Source organism: Odocoileus virginianus, chromosome 22 (assembly GCF_023699985.2).
Source record: "Odocoileus virginianus isolate 20LAN1187 ecotype Illinois chromosome 22, Ovbor_1.2, whole genome shotgun sequence".
NCBI lineage: Eukaryota > Metazoa > Chordata > Mammalia > Artiodactyla > Cervidae > Odocoileus > Odocoileus virginianus.
Genome location: NC_069695.1, coordinates 17,127,067 through 17,149,327, shown reverse-complemented (window position 1 = coordinate 17,149,327; position 22,261 = coordinate 17,127,067). Strand labels below are relative to the sequence as shown.

The window sequence follows — 22,261 nt, the reverse complement described above, 5'->3', positions numbered from 1 at the left end:
GTTTGGAGGCTGCTGCAACAGTCTAAACTTGAAACAACAGCCTGGACCAAGGCAGGTGCGGTGGTGATAGGTCTGAGTTCAAAAAGGGTGCGCCACCTGCTAAAACCCACGGTACAGTACTTCCCGCTGGTGGTGGCACCGGGCCTTGGCCCTCAGTGCCAGGGAGCCAGAGTCCGCCATCCTTCCCTTGTCACTTCCTAACCCTGCGTCTCGGGCAGGTTTCTTAACTATTAGGACTTAAGCAGGTACAGTTGTAAAATAAACTTATACCTAAGTTTGTCCTGACAGTTAAATGAGCTAAAGCTTTGCTCCAAGGGAAGGTCTGGGCTAACATAAAATTATATTTTGAATTTGATGCTATTAATCCGGGGAATATTAAAGTTGTCAGCTGGTTGGCATGTGTGACTGCCAAGGCCAGTACAGCCTGGACAGAGCCCAGCCCCGGGGCGGGGCCCCACCTGCTGCTCTCAGACAGGGCTTGGTGTGTGTGTGCTGCTGCCAGGCTGGCTGCGCCAGGAAGGAAGTTTCTATCTTCCTGTCAATCGAGTGGAGAGCAGGGAGGGACTGCAGAATGGACCAGCTCTTCCTTGGGGTTGCAAAAACCTGGGCCCAGAATGCATGCATCCAGAGGGTCGCTGCTCTGCCATAGGCCTGAGAAAACTTTTTCTCAGCGTGGGAGGAGCTGTTAGCCAGATTATTGACGTGCTTTTTGAATGCATTGCAATCATAATCAGATTTATCCATCTGGCTGGAGGCAGTTCTTGGTTTATTAGAGTGCTTTTTCTTCATTACAGTGAGCTACTTGCCAGTAGAACTTAATTTATTTCAGGAAGTCACAAGATGAGCATGTTTGGCTTTGCCGGGGTCAAGGCCTGCGGAGCTGCCTTCTGTTTGTATGTTGATGTGTTTATTGGATGGGTATCTGGAGAGAGTTACTGGGGAGGGTAAGGGCGCCGCAGCACAGTGCTCACTGCGCATGCTCACTGCCACGGTACCTCCAAGGCCTCTACGTGGGGGAGGATGCGCGCTCCTCTGCGCACTGGACCCGAAGCAGAGCAAGTGTATGTGGACACGTGACTATGCCTGTTCATGCTCCACGCACACCCCTTCAGCACTGGGATTGTGTGTGTCTGGATTCTGTTGAGAAGATAATATTTGTGCAAAAGAGATTTGTAAGGCTCACGCTGCCGCCGACTTTGTGCTTTGACTTGAATGTTTATAAGGAATTTTGAACGTGTTTGGACATAGCTTGTGTGTGTTCTGTCAGAAGCACGCTCCAGAAGTGTATTCAACCAGGTGCTAGATTCGCAAATGTTTTAAGTTTTGTGTGTGGAGACATTAAACACATCTCCTTCAGTGACCACCCAGGAATGTAACATGATACTTTATCTGTGCATTACTCCTGTTCTGGGTTGTGCTCAAAAGTTGGCCAGGCCTTCAAGAATAGGTTGGTGGTGTTTCGGAACAAGATCGTTTAAATTCTGTGCTGGAATTCCTCACTGGGGTGCTGTTTTAGACACTCATTTCCTGTATGTCAACACTAACAAGCGCTTTTTGTTCTCAGTGGATTTTACTGCTGCCCTTCAATAGTCAGAGACAGGTGGCAGACTTCCTCATTGTCTGCATTCCACAGAACCAGTGCAGGAAGTGTGAGTCTAGGGATGAGGTTCACAGGAGGTGCAGCAGGTGAGGTTGGCTGCTGCTCGAAAGGGGGCCACTGCTTTCTGAGAGGGGACGTCACAATAAAGAATAGCCCTTTTCTGGTTGGCATGTTGAAGACTAGGTGAAATTGGAGACACTTGAATGTTGGGACAGGTGAGGTCGATGATATCATCTCTGGAAGGTTGTCCCATTAACCTGGGTATAAGGTGTTGAAGATGGACTTCCCTGGTGGCTCAGAGGTTAAGAACCCACCTGCCAAGCAGTAGACTCGGGAGACACAGGTTCAATCCCTGGATGGGGAAGATCCCCTGAAGAAGGGAATGGCAACCCACTCTAGTATTCTTGCCTGGGAAATCCCATGGACAGAGGAGCCTGGCGGGCCTACAGTCCATGGGGTTGCAGAGAGTCAAACATGACTGAGCAACAAGGGGTTGAAGGTCTCTTGTAGGGTAGTGATGCTGGGAATGAGGGGTGATATGTATGAGGGTGTCTTGAAAGGAGTTCTGATGATGAATGGATAAAACCAAAAGGAAGGGGAGAGGCTATAAGGACTCCAGTGCTTTGAGTCTGGGACGTCTTGGTGACAGAAATGGAGAGGGCTGATTTTGTGAGAAGAGGTTCAGGGTTGCTTGTAGAATGAGAAAATCTAACATTGTGTACTGCTTTAAGTGAGAACAGCTAAATAATGCTATTTTAAGGAAGAGGTAAATTTCATAGCTTTGTATAATCATCATCTATATGTTGGAAGCTGGAGAAGGGATAGGCTACCCACTGCAGTATTCTGAGGCTTCCCTGGTAGCTCAGATGGCAAAGAAACTGCCAAAAGAAGTACTGAATAATAGTTTCACAGACTTTGTTAAACTTTTAAAAAATATTTAAGCTTCCACATACTAGCTGTAAAATAACGTTGATAACCTCAATAAGGTTGAGTTGATAACCTCAGTAGAAAAAAACTTCAAAAAGTTTGATAGTTGTCTGTAGCAACCGTGACTTGTTCTTCCAGGTTTATTTGGAGGAGTTTAAGTTTAAAGTTTAAGAAAGTTTAATTTAAAGTTTAAGAAAGGCTTGGGCCTGGCTCTTTGTCTTAGGGAGAACCACACAGAAGAGCAGATTAAACAAAGAGTGAAAATATGTCCAGTTTTAGGTGCACTGGAGTTTTTATGCCAGATGCAGGCAGAATGCTTCTAAGTTTCTGGTGGTAACTGTTTAAAAATCTTACTGGCTGCTTTCCCATTTTTAAACCCAACAGAATGTTACTAAAAAAAATAGTCACAGATGAGTTCTAGAAATGATAAGTTTTTGAAAGTTTCTTTTAATGTAATTTTATTTATTTTTGGCTGCACTGGGCCTTCATTACTGCACATGGGCTTTCTCTAGTTGCAGTGAGCAGGGACTCCTCTCTAGTTGCAGTGCTCAGGCTTCTCATTTCAGTGGCTTCTCTTGTTGCAGCTTGCGGTCTCTAGATCGAGGGCTCCTATGGGCTCAGTAGTTGTGACACACAGGCTTAGTTGCTCCGAGGCATGTGGAATCTTCCCAGAGCAGGGATCAAACCCATGTCCCCTGCGTTGACAAGTGGAGTCTTAACCATTGGACCACCAGAGAAGTCTTAGAAATGATCATTGGTTGAGGCACTCCTCAAGTATGGTGGGGCTGCTTCGGGGTGCAGGAGCCTCCTCGCTGGGGGTAAAGGTTATTCCAGGCCCCCACTCTTGGCCGCTGCCCTGCAAGAGGGGTGAGACGGGAGGCTTTGCACAAGACACAGTACGCCATGGAGGAGGCAGAAGCCCCAGACCGTGAGAAGCCTCAGGGATCCCGGAGGGTGAACTCAGGCACCGCTGCCACACCTGCCGTGCCTGTCCTGACCTATTTCTGCAGGGAGTGGGGTGGAACGGAGCCAAGGCAGAGCTGGCTGCACTTGAACTTTTTACTACTGGTCCCTAGGCCAGAAAACCGGCTGGTGCAGCAGAGCCAGGGAGCCCTCGGACGGGGATGACAGTGGAAGCAGTGAGGCCAAACCCCGGTTCCCTGGCTGGGGCCGATGGCATCACAGACGGGAGACTCTGCGGGGGGCGGGGCCTCGGAGCTGCACGTGGAGGAGCCCAGGGTGGCCAGGCAGTTTTCAGCGACAGTTCAAATCCCTCTTTAAAGTATCAGATGCTGGAAATTCCCTGGTGGTCCAGCATTTAGGCGTTTGGTCCTCAGTGCTCTCCCCTCATCAAGTTCAAGTTCAGTCAGAGGGTTGGGGCAGTGGGGACACAGATGGTACTCAGGGCCGTCATTCTTTACCCGGGTGCGATGACCCGGCAAGGCTTCTCTTCTGCTGGGGACATTCCAAGGGCATTGCACAGCCATCTCCTCGGCTTCCCTGGGCCCAGCTCTGTCCTAGAAAATCCTCCCAAAGCCAGTGTGGCCTCCTAGGATTCCAGGACACCTCTCTGGGGCCCCCAGGACGACCTGCCCTATTTTTTGAGTGGTCAGGACTATTTTTAGTGTCCAGGCCCCGACTGAAGGGCACACCGTCCCCTCTGAAATAAAACATGATCCTGTGAGGTCGCAGCAAGCAGCGTGGGGAGCAGACTGGATGGGGCTCAGGCCGCAGGATGTCACTCATCACACAAGCGTGATCACCGTCCTCCGTAGTCACTGGGCTGTATTCAGAGTCAGAACCAGCAGGTGGGGAGGGAGCGTCTGTCCTGGGAGCTGGTGCCTGGGCTTCAGCTCACGAGGCCTGTGGTGTCTTCTCTAAGGACCTGAGCCTTCCCGGAGGGTGTGAGGTGGCTTGCTGACTCGGGCCTTTGTCATGTCTCCATCCCACACCAGCCATGAAGAATTGAAAACAGCAAAGGCAAGGGATTCAGAGTTTTAGACTGTAGCTCCAAGTTTCAGGACTGTTGAGGAGAGATGCAGAGTTTTTGGATAAAAGAAAAGTGTAGAGACTTTACATGGGAGTGAGGAGGAGATCAAGGGTGAAAGAGGAGAAGGGCATCTTTGGAATTCAAGTGTCAAATCTGGGTGCACCTAGAATGTGGTCAGGAACCCCATCGTGCTTAAAAAAACGCTCTGAAGCCCCAAAGTTGTGAATGCCACGGGATGCATCCAGTGAGCGAGGGCACCTCCCAGAGCCCTTCTCCCTGATGCTGGCCCCCAGCCCCTCATCAGTTGACACCAGCCGGTCAACTGGAGCTGGGTAAAGGCTCCTCTGATGTCCTAATGACCAGTGAGGGCACAGCGCTGGCCCTGGCCACAGTCAGCCGGAGAGCTAGCAGCAGAGCCTTCAAAGCTGGTAATAGAGCCCCAGACAGAGGACAGCTGACCTGTAGCCTGTAAACCCCTTTTAAGGAGGCAGGGGGCCAGAAGATCTGTGTCCAGGTGAAGTTCAAGTACTAGTGCCATTAGGGGTTAATCAGAAGCAATGAGAAGGGTCTGGGAGGTCACAGTGGCTCCAGGCCAGGAAGGGTCACAGCTCCATGTTCTAACCCACGTCCTGGGGCAGAAACTCATTTGTGATGAACACAGAGGTATGTTGGAGATGCACCTACAGTAAAAGGAGGGTGTTAGCGTGTTTGAAATGGTTTGTGAGTATCTCATTCCAGCACCAATTACAACGAGTGACCATCCCTTCCCTCTCCCTCCCAACCTCAACGAGCACTTAGCTCAGTTCTCTCTGCCCGGAGGTGGTGACGGACCCCACCGGGTAAGGGCTCAGTGCTAAAACACTGTTCCTCCCTGCCCCCGTTTCAGACGCTCTGCAAAAGTCCAGGGGGTCACCTGTGCTTCTGATGGACCAGCTGTAGACAGAACACCCCCTTCGACCCCCCTCCTCCAGTTGGATCAGTTTGCTGCAGTGGCTAACAGAACTCAGAGGAACATTCTGCTCCCTGGAATACCATTTAATTGTAGAAGAAAGGATGGAACTCAGGAGCAGCCCAGGGAAGAGATGCCCAGGGCAGGGTGCAGAGGATGGAGTCATGGCTTTCCGCTCCATCCAGGGCCCCCCTCTCTGAATCTCCACAGCTCACCAACCTGGAGCTCTCTAAACCCCATCCTTTTGGGGGTTGTAAAGGCTTCGTTACATGGGCATGGACACATGGGCCTGTCCATTAAATCATGGACAATGGCAGTTGATTCGATCTCTAGCCTCTGTCCCCTCCCCAGAGGTCAGAAAAATGGGACAGGAAGCTCCAACCCTCTAATCACATGACAACCAGCCCCCAACCTTAGGTGGGGTCCAAAAGTCGCCTTATAAACACAAACTCAGGTGTGGTTGACAGGTGTTTATTATGAATATCAAGACACTTATTGCTCTCATCACTTAGTAAATTCCAAGGGTTTTGGGAACTTTGTGCCAGAAAGAGCAAGTATCAGTGAAGACCAAAATATATATTCCTTATTAAACGTCACAGTACCCCAAGGGAATATTGTTCTCCAATGAAGGGCCTTCTGATAGTGTCATAGTTCTTTTTTTAAGCAAAATGTTTGTACTATATTAGATACTATCGTGGTCTTTCTTTATTGTTGTTGATTTTCATAAAATGTGCATGCTCTTTTGATATAGGCTCTTCCTATAACTGGTTTTCAACTATGGATTTGGCTAAAGAATATTTTGAAGACTGGTTCATCAGCTTTTTATCCAAGAAATATAAAGTATTTTCAGAAGTGACTTATAAACTAGATGGTAGCACCTCTCTGCTAATCCCTCCTTCCTTCTGGAATTATGCCTAACAGCACCAAAAGGCTTTCCTAGTTTTCTAACTGTGGTGAAAATAATTTCTTCTGTAGCTCACTGTGGAGCCTATCACCTAGGTTTTCTTTAATCCTTAGAATTTGGGATCAAAGGTGGTTTTCAGGCTGATTAGTCTCACCTGTGATGAGCTTGGCATTTCTGCCTTCCGGTACTAGTTAGGCTCCTGAAAAGAAAGTGAAAGTGTTAGTTGTGTCCATTCAGTTGTGTCTGACTCTTTGCAACCCCCTGGACTGTAGCCCACCACGCTTCTCTGTCCATGGGATTTCCCAGGCAAGAATACTGGAGTGGGTTGCCATGCCTTCCTCCAGAGGATCTTTCCAACCCCAGGACTGAACCTGCATCTCCTGCATTGCAGGCAGATTCTTTACTACCTGAGCCACCAAGGAAGCTCAGTTAGGCTCGTAGGACTTGATAAATGGCTCAGTCTGATCTTGCACAAGCTACAACTGGGTGACTTTGTGCTGTTGACATTTTCCTGAAAACCATTTATGCTAATTACATAATTAGGCACTTTATCTCTCAAGAACCTGGCAGCTCAATGAATTGTGCATTCTTGTTATCAGGTCTTTGTGATCAGACAATAGAAAGACGTTTGTAAGTGGCAAAAGGAAGCAAAAACCTATTATTGCAAATTGTGCTGATACTGGGGGAAGCCAATTCAGGGCTTTCAGAATTGAGATGAGGGGCAGCCAAGTATACCCACATGGTAGATTTCTCTCAAAGATTCCCCCTTTTACTACAGACAGTAAAATATGGGGAAATACTTGCTCCAGAGCCTCAGTCCATGATAGTAAGGGGAAAGGAGTGGGAGGAGAGGGCCCTGAGGGGTGGGGAGAGTGTTGAGGGCTGGAGTGGTTATTTTATTCTGCCTCTGGGATCACTTTGGAAGGAAGAGTGCCAGAGTGGAGAGAATTAAGTAGTAGATGACACACACAAATGAGAAGTGCTTTTTTTTTTTTGTAATTGAAAAAAGTTTTAAGTTGAAGTGTAGTTGATTTACAATGTTGTATTAATTTCTACTGTGAAATGATTCTGTTATACATATATATATTCTTCTTCATATTTGTTTCTTTTATGGCTTATCACAGGATATTGAATATAGTTCTCTGTGCTATACAGTAGGACCTTGTTGTTTATCTATCCTGTTTATAATAGTTGGCATCTGCTAATCCCAAACTCCCATTCCACCCCTCCCCCAGCCCATCTCCCCCTTGGCTACCACAAATCTGTTCTCGATGTCTGTGAGTCTGTGTTTGTTTCATAGATAGGTTCATATGTGTCATAGTTTAAGTGAAAGTTGCTCAGTTGTGTCCGACTCTATGCAACCTCATGGGCTATGAAGTCCATGGATTTCTCCAGGCCAGAATTATTGGAGTGGGTAGCTGTTCCCTTCTCCAGGGGATCTTCCCAACCCAGGGATCGAACCCAGGTTTAGATCCACATATAAGGGATATCATTTGCATTTTCTTCCCTTCCCAACTCCACTTAGTATATAATCTCTAGGTCCACACATGCTGTTGTAGATGGCATTATTTCATTCTCTTTTGTGACTGAGTAGTATTGCAGTGTGTGGACAACTGAGGTTGCTTCCATGTCTTGGCTATTGTGAACAGTGATGCTATGAACATACCGGTTGCATGTATCTCTTTAGATTATAGTTCTGTCTGGAAATGCCCAGGAGTGGGGTTGCTGGATCATATGGCAACTCTTGCCTTAGTTTTTTCGAGGCACCTCAACACCGTTGCCACTGACTGCCTTGAAACTTAGTGTATAATGCCTGCCAGGTCACCGAGCAGACCCTTCTGAGAAGCGCCTTCATCCACGAGGCTCTCAGTCTGGAAGTGGATGCTTCTTCTCCAGGCAGGAGGAAATCATGACAGGTCCTCAGGACTCTTCCTGAGCCCAGCACTTCCGTCCATCCTCAGGCCTCACTGATCTCCCGCTGCCGAATCCAGGAGGAGTTCTGACGGAGCTGCTGGGCCTTCTCCCATCTGTGCTCTGTCCTTGTCAGTCTGTCGTGAGACTGTCTGCCCCCCAGCACCCCTGAGGCCCTGCTGAGGGGCAGGAAGAGAGGCTTTTGTTTGTCTCCATGTGGAAACAGTCTCCTGGGAAGAAAGGATGTTTACACAGCAGAACGTCGGCCTCATGAGACCCTGATTTGAAGGCGGTGGTCCTCTTGAGTTCAGGATTTGTGGCGACTGGCATAAATTTCTAAGGCCTCGTATCCATAAGTGATCGGCTGTTATGGTAATAGGCTTTCTGTGCCCACAAGTAAGTAACCCAGAAAACGCTAGACCCAGGTCTGCAGGGTCCCTAAGCTGCGAGTGCGGTGCTGTGGGGGTCCCAGCAGAAGGCAGTGCATGTGGTGGGACCCAGGGGCTCCTTGCCGGGGGCCCTGGTCTGCTCACTGGGCCCATGCATAGTGCGGTCTTTCCCCATTTGTATGAGAGGTGAACGTCAAGTGACTCTGGTCTGACTCAGATTGCCCCTGGGCCCTCTGAGCCCCAAGTTGTCAAGAGCAGAGCACCAGTCCTTGTCATGTCCTCTTCTGGAACATGGCCTGGCCTCCCAGGCCACCTGGAGCCAGAGAGCGATGCCCCCGCCCCTCCGAAGCGGCCCTCCTCAGAAAGGCAGCTGGGTCAGAGCAGAGACAGGCTTGGGGGCGGGGAGATGGCACTGCTCCTGCAACATAGGTTCTCTGAGGTCCCCTCACATCTGAGATGAGAACAGTGACCCCGCCCTCCCCCGTGGAGGTGCTATGGGCAGGGACGCTGATCACGCTGGCTCTGATGGAGCTCATCACCAGATCCAAATAGCTGCATGATGACCCACCAGTGGGTATACTGTCACCTCAGCAGGTTTGCCCTAGTTTCATCAGAAAGTAGGGTCCCCATCTTGACCTCTCTGATTGCCGAGGATAAGGTCCATTATGTCAGCTGGAGCTCTGTGTGGGGCTGAAGCATAAGACCTGGGTTCACTTCCCTTCATTCTTGCCAATTTCTTTCACTCCATTCTTTTTTCTTCCTGTATTTCCATAAGAAGCAAAATGTGTGTGTGTGTGTGTATAAGAAGCAAATATAACACACTGTGAAAGGTACTTCTGCTTTGCCTCTACTGAGTTTTAAGATTTTGAAGTCCTGTGAAAAAATAAAAATTTCTCCCACTAGTATTTTCTAGTAAATTTTAGATAATTTTTTCTACAAGTAAATTATCACCAAGAAAAGGTATTGACTTCTTATGAAGAAACCATGCATGTAGTAGTGATGTTGATTAAAATATAGTGACTTGTAACATGAGTAGAGGAGAAACTACCTTTTGAGACATAATGAATTTTTTAATGTCTGCCCCCCCCTTTTTTTTAAATGTAAGGCCCTTGGAGAGAGAAACTTGCTAGGATTTTGGTCACAGTTTAAAAGCTGCCTTCAAAACACTTATAAACAATTTGAGTCCATCCGAATGTGTATTTTACAGGTTAAAAAAAACAGTACTGGCTAATCTTAGCTTCTTGGCCATAAAAGGAGAAAAAGAATGTATAGTAATGTATACATGGAGTATGAAATCAATCAAGGAACCTCAGAGGGATGCCCGAAATATAAGCTGTAGCAACCCACAGGTTTGATCTGAGGTGCTTTATCACGGCTCCTAAAATAGACTGTAAAGAATAAAGATATCCTTTACTGTCTGAGCCACCAGGAAGCCTGTTTGGATATAATTTTTTTTTTATTGTGGTCGAATAGACATAACATCAGATTTACAATTTTAGTCCTTTTTAAGTGTATAATTCAGGGACATTAAATACATTCACAAAGTACTGTTTCCAGAACTTGTTGATCACCCCAGCAGAAACTCTGTACCCATTAAATTATATCTCCCCCGCTCCCCCCCGCCGCACCTCATCCTCCCACCCATTTCCTGGGAGCCTGTGTTCTACTTTCCATCTCTACGAATGCGCCTGGTCTGGGCCTCTCCTATACGTGGACTCATAAAGTACTTGCCTGTTTTTTGTGTGGCTTATTTCACCTGGGTGATGTTTCCAAGGTTCATCTGTGTATCAGAGTATCCTTTTTATGTAAATTGTGTGTAATGGACAGAGCAGAGACCCTCAACTCCGAGCTCTCGTTGGCTTCGTCCTTGCCTCCAGGCAGCTGTGTTGGTCGAGTCGAGCCCAACACCCCAGGCAGAACTGGGACTGCCCGCTTCCCCCGTCCCCCATTGTCCTGGGAGCATCGGGCAACCTTTCAAGCCCTGCTTTCCTCCTCATCCTGCTGTCCATCCTGGTGCGGTGCCGACACCCATGTGAGTCTGGGCCCACATCACTCTCCCCCACCTCTGTCTGCTTCAGGTGGGAGTGGTTTTGCTGAATGGCAGAAGCAGGGAATCTAGAGGGTGGAAGGACCTGGCGCACCGGCTGTCATCCTGCATGCTTGTCAGGGATAATCGATCGCCTGTCCCAGCGGAAACGGCCAGGGAAGCCGCATCTGCGGAGGATGAAGGATGAAGCTTTCAGGCAGATGGTGCTTCCCGATCGAGCCTCTGCTGTGTCAACTTGGAAGCTGTTAGAACCCGGCTTGATTGCACAAATGGGCCCACATGCAGTCCACGGTGGAGCCATCATCATAAGATGCTCCCTGAGTCTGAGTCAAGAGCTTCTTGCCCTTTATACCTAGAAGGGAATGACAGCCCACGCCAGTATTCTTGCCTGGAGAGTCCCATGGACAGAGGAGCCTGGCAGGCTTACAGTCCATGGGGTGACAAAGAGTCGTACATGACTGAGCACACACACACATACCTAGATGAGATCGTCTCAGTCCGGATGGCTTGCGTGTAGACATCCAACACCGAATTTTCTCCTCCCGGCATTTCGTGGGAGAGGCTGGCCGTTTAGGAGACGGGCAGCTAGACTGCAGAGGCTGTAACAGCACAGAGCAGACCCTGCACATGAGATGGACACAGAGCGAGCACCGCAGGGGCACGCGTCCCCAGGGCCGCGCCACAGAGCGATGCCTCCGGGGCCACCTCCATTGTTCCCAGCATAGCTCCAGCCTGTGGGTTTCACCGTTAGCGCTCTGCCCTCAGCAGGCCACCAGCTGTCCTCTTTGGGGACAGGAGAGCTGTCCTCGGTGAGCACCTGGGAGTGCGGCGTTGTCACTGAGTCAGAGCCTGAGGTCCGGCGGGCTGAGTGGGGACTTGCAGGCTGTGGCAGCTCTGACCTTGGCTGTGGAGGGGCTGCAGTGGAAAAACCTGGTCTGGCAGCCGATCAGGCTTATAGAGACTGTCTGGGAAGCTCTATGCCGTCATGTGCTGGCAGAAATGCATGGTTTGTGGGGTGTGGGGGGAGGATTGCAGCTTCTTACAACACTGAACAGACAGTAAAACTGGCTGCTTTTAATCACCTGAACCAGGGCTGTTCTTAGTCTTCCACTGGAGGCCTGCTCCTAGCTACAGCCCTGCCCAGGGCTTTCCAGGGGCCAGGCTGGGCCGGGGGTAGCAGGACCGCAGTCCCTCTGCAGCTCTGCCCATCCTGAGTCCTGGGTTCGTTCAGCTGGAAGCACGTTGCTCCCCCAGCACTAACTGCTGGCCCAGTTCAGCAGGCAGGGGCGGCCCCGTCCACAGGCCTAGCAGCCTCCAGGGCTGTTCACACGCGGCGAGAGCAAGCAGCGTCCTGCCTTCTTCCCGTGGCGCAGTGACGGGTCTTGGCTAACTGACTCATCCGAGATTCCCCAAAGGTGCCAGGGGCTCAGAGAGAGAATACAGAGAGTCTTTGACAAAACTGCAGGGTTCATGAGATCGGAGTGCAGGTGCCCCTCCCTCACATAAGTCACTCAGAGTGTGCCTTGGTGTCAGAGATGGGAATCCAGGTAGGCACGGCTTGGAGATGACAGTCAAGAATGACTGAAGATGCACCCAGGGGGCAGGAGTGGCTTTGTTTGCAGAGTGCGAGGAGAGGGGCATCGGAGTTTTCAGAGCCTTTTGGTGGGTGATTCTTGGAGCTGAGCAGTAGCTCCAGGTAACAGGGCTCCAGGCAGACGTGGCTGAGCAGGTCAGCCTCGGTCTGTGGGGAGCTTCTGGGACAGAAGCCATCAGCCCGGTAGGGCGATTATGATCGAGCCATTTGCTGTCCCCAGATGTCCGTCAGGCCCTTCCTTGTCCCCTGTGTGAGGCTGTGCGTGATAAGCCCCGGCAGCACAGCACTAATCCTGCCCGGGTCTAATCCTCCTGCTCCACTTCCTGCTCATTCCTCTCTGGCTTCAGGGCTCCCGGTCCGTCAGCTCTGTCCACTACAGCATTAGGTGTATCCATGGGTGCTTGCTTCGCAAGTCTGTTCTCTTGTTTTCCAAATATAGCATCTTTTCTGACTCAAAACAGTAGCATATTCATTTTGACTCTTTCAGAGAAATTTTTTAAATCTATAAAGAAAAGTATGAAGTCACCCATAATTCTACCGCCCACCGATAAGAACGGGTAGCATCTTAGAGTAGCATTTGCTTCCAAACATTTCAAAGACAAAAATAGTTAATCTTGATGAGATTATATTAAATTTATGTTTTTCATCCTGCCTTTCAAGGGTTGGCATTTTATGGAAAGTTTCTCATGTGATTAAAATTGTTTAGTAATCATTTATAATGGTGATACAATATTAACTATTCTCAGTGAAATTGGAAACTTGCATGTTTTTCTAAATATTATGAAAGTTTTCAATCATATAGCAAAGCTTAAAGAATTTTCTAGTGAGCACCTATATAGTCACCACCTATATTCTCCATTAACATTTTTACTCTGTTTATAATATCAAGCATCTTCATCCACCCACTTATTAACCTGACTTACTTTTTTTTTTTGATTCATTTGCAAATCAATTGTCGACACCAATTCACTTTTCCATCAATACATGTTCAGTTCAGTCGCTCAGTCGTGTCCGACTCTTTGCGACCCCATGAATCACAGCACACCAGGCCTCCCTGTCCATCACCAGCTCCCAGAGTTTACTCACTCATGCCCATCGAGTTGGTGATGCCATCTAGCCATTTCATCCTCTGTCGTCTCCTCCTTCTCCTGCCCCCAATCCCTCCCAGCATCAGGGTCTTTTCCAATGAGTCAACTCTTCACATGAGGTGGCCAAAGTATTGGAGTTTCAGCTTCAGCATCAGTCCTTCCAATGAACACCCAGGACTGATCTCCTTTAGGATGGACTGGTTGGATCTCCTTGCAGTCCAAGGGACTCTCAAGAGTCTTCTCCAACACCACAGTTCAAAAGCATCAATTTTTCGGCACTCAGCTTTCTTCACAGTCCAACTCTCACATCCATACATGACCACTGGAAAAACCATAGCCTTGAGTAGATGGACCTTTGTTGGCAAAGTAATGTCTCTGCTTTTTAATATGCTATCTAGGTTGGTCATAACTTTTCTTCCAAGGAGCAAATGTCTTTCAGTTTCATGGCTGCAGTCACCATCTGCAGTGATTTTGGAGCCCCAAAAAATTAAGTCTGACACTGTTTCTACTGTCTCCCCATCTGTTTCCCATGAGGTGATGGGACCAGATGCCATGATCTTAGTTTTCTGAATGTTAAGCTTTAAGCCAACTTTTTCACGCTCCTCTTTCACTTTCATCAAGAGGCTGTTCAGTTCCTCTTCACTCTGTGCCATAAGGGTGGTTAACTAGAGCTTAATTTTTACTGATGGACAGGGAGGCCTGGCGTGCTGTGATTCATGGGGTTGCAAAGAGTCGGACACGACTAAGCAACTAAACTGAACTGAATTTTTACTGACACTTTTTTTGTTGTTAATCTGTATATACTGACCGTGCCCATCTTAAGTTTATATTCCCTAGTTTTGACAAATAATGTGCATACATTTGAATGGTATGAAGTGCGGTCTATTATTTAGTACAATACTCAAGTCACATTAGAAGGTCCAAAGGGTGTGATGTCAGATTATTATGAAATATTATCTCAGGTTAATCAATACATTTCCTGAGGCTCTTTTTGTTTGGGTGCTAAGTATTTTCTCACGTTACATGCACCTGAAAAAAAAAAAAAAGAGTGAATGTTCTCTGAAAAGGGGGCAACATTTAAATATATCATTTATTTTTTCGGTTTGTTTTTCAAAGTACTTCTAACTCTTCTGTATTGTGTGTGGGTGTGTTCAGTCATTCAGTTGTGTCCATGGGATTTTCCATGGCAAGAATGCTGAAATGGATTGTCATTTCCTACTCCAGGGGATCTTTCCAACCCAGGGATCCAACCCACATCCCTTGCATCTCCTGCGTCGGCAGGCAGGTTCTTTACCACTGCAACACCAGGGAAGCCAACTTTTTTGTATTATTTCATCAGAATAGGAAATAATTTGCCTCTCTTAAGGGATGGATGGACATATTTCTTCCTAGTAGACCAGTGGGAGCCAGGAACAGAGTATTTTTTAAAAGACACAAACTTTATCTTCAGTTCTGACAGGCAAATGGCATGCATTTCTACAGATTTTCAGCTTTCATGAATGCCTGAGGGCCCTATTGATTACCTGCTAAGTGAGTCAATAGAAGCTTCTGAAATGTAGATTCCAATGCAGTACTTCATATGATGCTTGGTGGTGTGACTGAGTGCCTGTGTGTGTATGCGCACTTTGAGAGGTAAGATTTCTAGTTTGGGAAGCAGACACTTTTTGCTGCAGTCATCATTTTGGGCTTGAAATGATCATGATTTTCCATGTTTCTTTTTGCTTATTAATAACCTGCAGTTTAACATCTCGAGTTCATTTTGTGATGTCTGACTGAGAGTACAGTATTGGGACATGTTTTAACCAGCAATTTTCTGATTACTAGGCCTGCAGACATGTGTCTCTAAGGTTTAGAATGAATCTACCAGCCCTGTTACAGAGCATGGATGTGCCCAAGTCCCCAGATTTGCCTGTGCAGTGACCTGTTATTTTGTCATCATGTTCTTTCTTGTCCCAAGAGAAAGTGGCATCCGCTAGGCTGGGTGTGCTGCTGGTCCCTGTCCATCTGGGGCGGGCCTCAGGGCCCTGGACCGTGCGGTGCGGGGCTGGACAGCTGCCCCCTGGCCTCCCACTCTGTGCCCGGCTGTCTGGATTCCCGGGCAGCTCTGACTTCGATGGCTGTACCTTTCTGCCGCCAAAGTGCTCCAATATAACTCTCCTCTTTTCCTCATTTCCTTTGTGGTATTTTGTCCTCTGATAATGGTTTTCTGTCTTTTCCAAATAAGGACTTTTGCCATCTGCGGTCTCAGATCCTTCAGAAGGCATCAGAGCGCCAAGAAATATTTCCCTGCCTTGAGGTGCCTCGTGAGCTGAGCAGCTTGCCGCCATTCCTGTAACAGTCTGTTGTGCTCTTTTGCTAAAGGAAGGAGAGAACTCTTCAGATAATGTCCCCAGCCATTTGAGGTCAGAAACTTCAAGAAAACAAAAAGAAAACCAGCCCAAATGGGGAGATTGGGGTCTGAGGTCTTAGAATGAGGGTCAGGGGGGCACCCCACCTCCGAGTTTGGGGGAACCTTGAAACATGACCTGACTTCAGTGTTTTCTTGTCTGTTAACCAGTGATAAGAATATGTCATATTTATACACATTGTGTCTCTCAGGGCTTGCGTGAGAAATACAGTAGATTACATGTGACAAGAAAGTTTAGCATCCTGCCTGGCATGAGTAAACATCCACTAAATGGCAGTTGTTAATATCGTCACTGTAGGCGAGGAGAAAGGTGGCCTTCCCTCTGTGGCCTTGCAGGGTTTCCCACCAGATCCCAGGGGTTTTTTCTTGTGTTGGAGCCGGCAGCATATCTGTGGTACTGTCGACTTCAGAGTGAAGGACCAGTCTCACTGGGAGATGTTTAGGGATTAGAGGAGAGAACGAAAGGGAAGGAGGCATCTCCCAGCTGGGACCTAGTGCTTCTGCCTGAAGGAGAAGCTGTTAATTCCCATCCTTCATGTCTCATAACATAGTGAGAATGGTAATATGGGTAAAAGGGTGTCAATAACATCCTCCTAAAAGGAAGAAGGTTGAGGCACCTTCATTTTCTTGTTCTAATGGTACAGCTGTGTGCTGCAAATCAGCACTCAAAATCCAAACCATGTACAAAATAATAAGAATTTATATGAGCTTCTCTGGTAGCTCAGCTGGTAAACAATCCACCTGCAATGCAGGAGACCCCAGTTTGATTCCTGGGTTGGGAAGATCCCCTGAAGAAGGGACAGGCTACCCACTCCAGTATTCTTGGTCTTCCCTGGTGGTTCAGATGGTAAAGAATCCTCCCGCAGTGTGGCAGACCTGGGTTAGATCCCTGGGTTGGGAAGATCCTTTGGAGGAGGGCATAGCAGCCTCCAAGAATACTCCAGTATTCTTGCCTGGAGAATCCCCATGGACAGAGGAGCCTGGCAGGCAACAGTCCATGGGGTTGCAAAGAGTCAGACACAACTGAGCAGCTAAGCACACAGCAAGAATCTGTAAGAATTCTGAGACTCCTCTGCCTCCATCCATACTTTCTCCTATGCTGAGTCATAATCTACAGCATCCTAAATTTCATTTGCTGCCTTTTATTCACAATATAAATTTTAAGCCCAAAGTCTGTCTCTGAAATGTTGTTGCAATTGAGAGCTTGTTAGTTTTTCTGAACTCACTGGGAAGAAACTGGCTTACTTAAAACGTTAAGAATTGACATGCAAGTCCAAATAATTGCCTGACTTTGTGTTTTATTTAATCATATCCAATACTCAGCAAGTGAAAAAACTGGCTTAAGACTCAACATACAGAAAGCAAAGATCATGGCATTCGGTCCCATTACTTCATGGCAGATAGATGGGGAGACAATGGAAACAGTGACAGACTTTATTTTCTTGGGCTCCAAAATCACTGCAGATGGTGATTGCAGCCATGAAATTAAAAGACACTTGCTCCTTGGAAGAAAAGCTATGGCAAACCTAGACAGCATATTAAAAAGCAGAGACATTACCAACAAAGGTCCGTCTAGTCAAAGCTATGATTTTTCCAGTAGTCACATGTGGATGTGAGACCATAAAGAAAGCTGAGGGCCGAAAAAGTGATGCTTTTGAACTGTGGTGTTGGAGAAGACTCTTAAGAGTTCCTTGGACAGCAAAGAAATCAAACCAGTCAATTGTAGAGGAAATCATTGCTGAATATTCACTGAAGGAGTGATGCCAAAGCTCCAATACTTTGGCCACCTCATGCAAAGAGCTGACTCATTGGAAAAAGACTCTTATGCTGGGAAATATTGAAGGCAGGAGGAGAAGGGGACGACAGAGGATGAGATGGTAGAATGGCATCAACAACTCACTGGACATGAATCTGAACAAGCTCTGGGAATTGGTGATGGACAGAGAAGCCTAGAGTGATGCCATCCATGGGGTCACAGTCGGACATGGCTGAGCGACTGATCTGAACTGACTGAATACTCAGCAAATGCATCAGCCATGTATGGATTCAATCTGGATCCAAGCTCAATTTTTTTTTTTCTTCTCAATAGGAATTTTAGGGTTGATCTGCTGGCACTTGGCCAGACTAAAAAGGAAGAGTGGACTGAATCACAGGGGAGTCACCCTTCTGGGTTCTGTTCATTCGACAGTCAGCATTCACCCCTTTCCTTACTGTTTGTTGGAAGACTCTCCACTGGGTCTGAGTCGTCCGGAGGGGTGAACTGGCGATGATGCAAATACCCCTCCTCCTGCACCCTGGATGCCCATGGTGCACCCAGAGCATGGAGCCCTGCCTGGGCAAGACTCGAGACGTGAGTGCGGAGGGACCTGTACCCTAGTCTGGGACTCGTGACAGCTTAGCACATGTCTGCAGTGCTCTGGGGTGCCTGGCCAGTCCCCCTAACTCTCAGAGGGCTTTCTGGTCTCTCACCAACCATATGTGTACCAGTCATACTTCAAGGACCAAGCTAATAAAAACAGCATCACCTTGTGGAAAGAGACCCCAAACCTGGCTGATAACTTCTGATGAAGCCACTGTTATCCCACACAGATGTTAGTGATTCAGTGATGGTCTCCCCTCTGACCTCTTCAGAGGACAGAATTTCATTTCCCGTCTTTTTAATTGCAAAGGAAACAGTATTCACTGCCGATAAATTTGGAGACTTTGAAAAGCCACACGAAAAATTAGAATCACTTGTAATTCTATCATCCAAAGGGGGGATCACTGTTCACATTTTGATAAACCTTTCTTTTAGTTGACTTTTATCACATACATATGAAATACATATGCATACTTATAATTTATTAGATATAAGTTGAAGTCACAAAATACATGCTGTTTGTCGTCTGCATTTTCCTCATAGTATATTTCCTGAATCTTTAAGTATTCTTCAGAAGCATCATTTTAATAACCTGCACAGTCTTCGTTTACTATTATGGGAGGTACTGTGATGAGCGTTCTTGGTTCATTCATAAATCTTCACACAGGCTCAGTGTTTTTCTTTAGGGGACATTGCCAGAGGTGGGATTCCTGGGTCACGATATATACTCTGGTCAGGCTGCACTGCCCACTGGAAGTCCATTCATGCTGATTGGTGTGGGGGGCTGGTCTGGGGACACTTGATAATACTGGGTGTCATACTTCTTTTGGTTCATAAATCTCTTAAGTGAGGAACTATACCTTGTTGCTTTAATTATTAGTCATCATGTTTATTGGCCTTTTGTATATTTTCTTATTAAGATGGTTTTCCTTTCCCTACTGCTTGCCAAATATTGTTCTTTTGTCTGTCTTGTGTTCAAAAAATCCTTTTTTTCCCCATTTTATCATTTGCTTTTTAATACTATGTTTTTATTTTGATAATATAAAAATTTTTAATCTTACAAATCCACTCATCTGTCCTGGGATGTTTCAGTTTTCATTTCTTGTGTTTATAAAGTCCATGCCCCCAAAACAAATAAATTCATCTCTTTATTTCTGGGATTTTGTGTGCATGTCTTACTACGTCTAGATTTTTAATTCATCTGAAATTTTAAAAAATAAATAGCATGGATCTGTTTGAGGTTTTTTTCTCCCTAATCCATAGATGAAGTTGTGCTCTAGTAAAACTTAGTCACAAAATAGGCTGTGGGTTGATTGGTCCTGACAGCCTTAGTTTGCCTATCCCTGTTTTAGCTGAATTTTTTAATCTTTTTAAGTCCTTCATCGTCGTCTCCCTTACAAATACAAAAAAAGTGTTTGTGTGTGTGTGTATATATATATATATATATATTTATTTATGTATATTGTCACACACACAAATACTTTCTGTGTGTGTATATGTTACACTATCCTACAGACAGAGGAGCCTGGTGGGCTACAGTCTGTGGGGCCCCAAAGAGTCAGACACAAGTGAGTGCAATGATGATGGTACACTATATATATATATATATATATATATATATATATATATATATGTGGAGAGAGAGAGAGAGGAATTTGGTTAAAGTGTCTTATAAAATGATTTGGGAGAAATATGACATCTTTATAACATAGGGTCTTCCCATCAGTCAACACCCAGCTTTCATCTGTGTCCATCACCAACCAAAGTTTTGTAGTTTCTTGTTGCTGGTTCATTTCAGTCCTTGCAGTGTTTCTCATTGTAGTTGCCACTTGTGACTAGGATCTGTGTCAGGGTTCCCACAACCCCCTGCCTGTTCCCTGATTCACTGGAATGATCACAGGACTAGGCTGTTGTGTTCAGGACAGGACAAGGGAGAAGACCCCCACCCCCTCACCAACCAGGCAGGTCAGTGGAGCTGGGGTTCCAGGACCAGCTTCTACCCCGCTCCCCACCCACACCAACTCTAACTTCTCATCTCTTCTTTCAGTTAATTCAGTTACCTTTTCACCAGGCCACCAGCCTCCAGGAGGCTCAGGGCAGCTAGAACTTTTGTTGTTTCTTAACCCCGAGATTCATCCAATACATGGTATGATCTCTTGTGACAACGAGACACCAAAATGCACACAGAACTGAGTGAATTGCCTTTAGATCCGACCTGATGGAAGAGCCTCCTCCCCAGGCCGGGTGGAATGAGGGGTGTGGCAGAGGCTCAAAGCCCAGAGGGCACTGCCACGCCCTCCCCCCACCCCGTGAGCTCCCCTGGAGGAGGGGGTTGGTCCCCTCTTGCAGGGAGCTGCAGAGGGAAGGCGGCAGCTGTGGGGGAATCCTTTCTGCCGCAGGCTCCCTGAGGTCCGAATGATGCCGGTCTGAACTCTCCAAACTGCTTTCTTCTGAAATGTGCTGTGACGACGTCCATCCTCTCAGCTCCTTTGTCTTCCCCTCGGAGCTCCTCCCTCTCCTTCCAGCCGTTCTGTCTCCTCACTTTGCCCAAGGGGGAGCTGCCTTGGCTTCCTGCCCCTCCGTCTCAGACACCCCTTGGCCCTTTGATTGATACATGTGCTTGTCTTTCAGACATACTTCTTGCCCACAGCAGGCAAAGGTGCTCTGTGATGGGTGTAAAACTAGGTACTTCCCATATGAATACATGATGAGTTTGCTAAGACCTCTAAGAGGGAGGTTTGTTCAGGAATTGCAGTGGCTTCATGGGGAATATTGCAACCTGGATTCTCCATAAACCAGGACCACCATCTCTCCCTTCTGACCACTTTCTGTCTCACCACTTACCCACAGGGGCCCAGGAAACAGCAATTAATTTTTTAAATTAAATTTACTTTTGCCACTACTGGGTCTTCACTGCTGCACGAGGGCTTTCTCTAGCTGCGGTAAGTGGGGGCTGCTCTCTAGGTGTGGCGCACGGGCTTCTCGTTGCTGTGGCTTGTCTGGTTTCGGAGCACAGGCTCTGGAGCGCAGGCTCAGTCAGCAGTTGTGGTACACAGGCTGGGTTGCCCCACGGCATGTGCGATCTTCTTGGACCAGGAATTGAACCCATGTCCCCCTGCATTGGCAGGTGGATTCTTAACCACTGGACCACCAGGAGAGGCCAGCAATTAGTTTTGACATTAGCCCAAACGAAACATAATTCAGAGGAGCAGTCACGTATGTGTTTTCCGATGCTTCCTACCATCTTCCTCTTCCCGTCACCCCGTCCTCGGTCACAATGATCCTACCCTCCCTCTTTATGAAACTGAACGATTGGGGAAAACCCCAAGTTCAATAATCAGGACTTGAAGCCTCTCAGGAGGCAAACACCTCCCAAGCTCTAGTCTGGTTTGTGATTCAAGTGACAGAAGAGCCTCCTTCCACTGTATGTGTGTCTCCTCCCTGGGGCGAGAGGACATGCTGCCTCTGCCGGTTCCCACATGTGACCCCCCCTTTGTAACAGAATGTCACCTGCTCTGTTTCAGAGTTCCTTGAAAAGGAGAGGCAGCCGGGAAGTGTACAAAGAGAAGAAAGCCTTCACCCAGGTAAGCAGCATCTCACTTTTATGCGACATCTCATTTTGAGTTTTCTTGAAAAGTGTGAGCGTCACCTTGAAGATCGCCAAAGAATCACCACCTGCGCAAATATCTGAACTCTCACCCAGAGCCCCCATGGGGTGAAAGTTGTCTGCCCAAACCAAGAGCTCTTCCCTTTTGTTTCTTTCACCGGTCGGCTGGTGGTTTCCTCAAGAAGGAGGGGAACAGACCAACTTCCTGGGCAGCGTAATTGGGTGCCGTTCAGGGCTCTGCTGTGTTCTCAGATGGTGACGGGCGTTCTTGCCATCAAAGTCAGTCACATAGTAAAAGAGTGAGATAGCACAGCTGCCGTCACGTCGGGTCATCCAGAAAGCATCATTTTAAGGGTTGGAGTTTTTTTTTAATGCACAAGCTGAATAGTATCTTAAATTGTCCTAATCAAAAGCAAGGTGTTCTCTGCAAGGTGGTCTGAGTGGGGCCCTCCCTATGCACAGTGCATCGTGTCCTTCAGAACTTCTTAG

At 47.4% G+C, this 22,261-nt stretch overlaps 1 protein-coding gene across 5 annotated transcripts in view; it reads left to right on the top strand.

The window, feature by feature from the left end:
• The window catches only part of MTCL1 (microtubule crosslinking factor 1), a 112,243-nt gene that overhangs the window by 45,828 nt on the left and 44,154 nt on the right, over positions 1-22,261 (top strand). For all 5 annotated transcript variants that reach the window (XM_070452660.1, XM_070452663.1, XM_070452659.1 and 2 more), the window contains exon 4: positions 21,690-21,749. In XM_070452660.1, the coding sequence (XP_070308761.1) occupies positions 21,690-21,749 (60 nt within the window). The remainder of the gene's footprint in view (positions 1-21,689; positions 21,750-22,261) is intronic.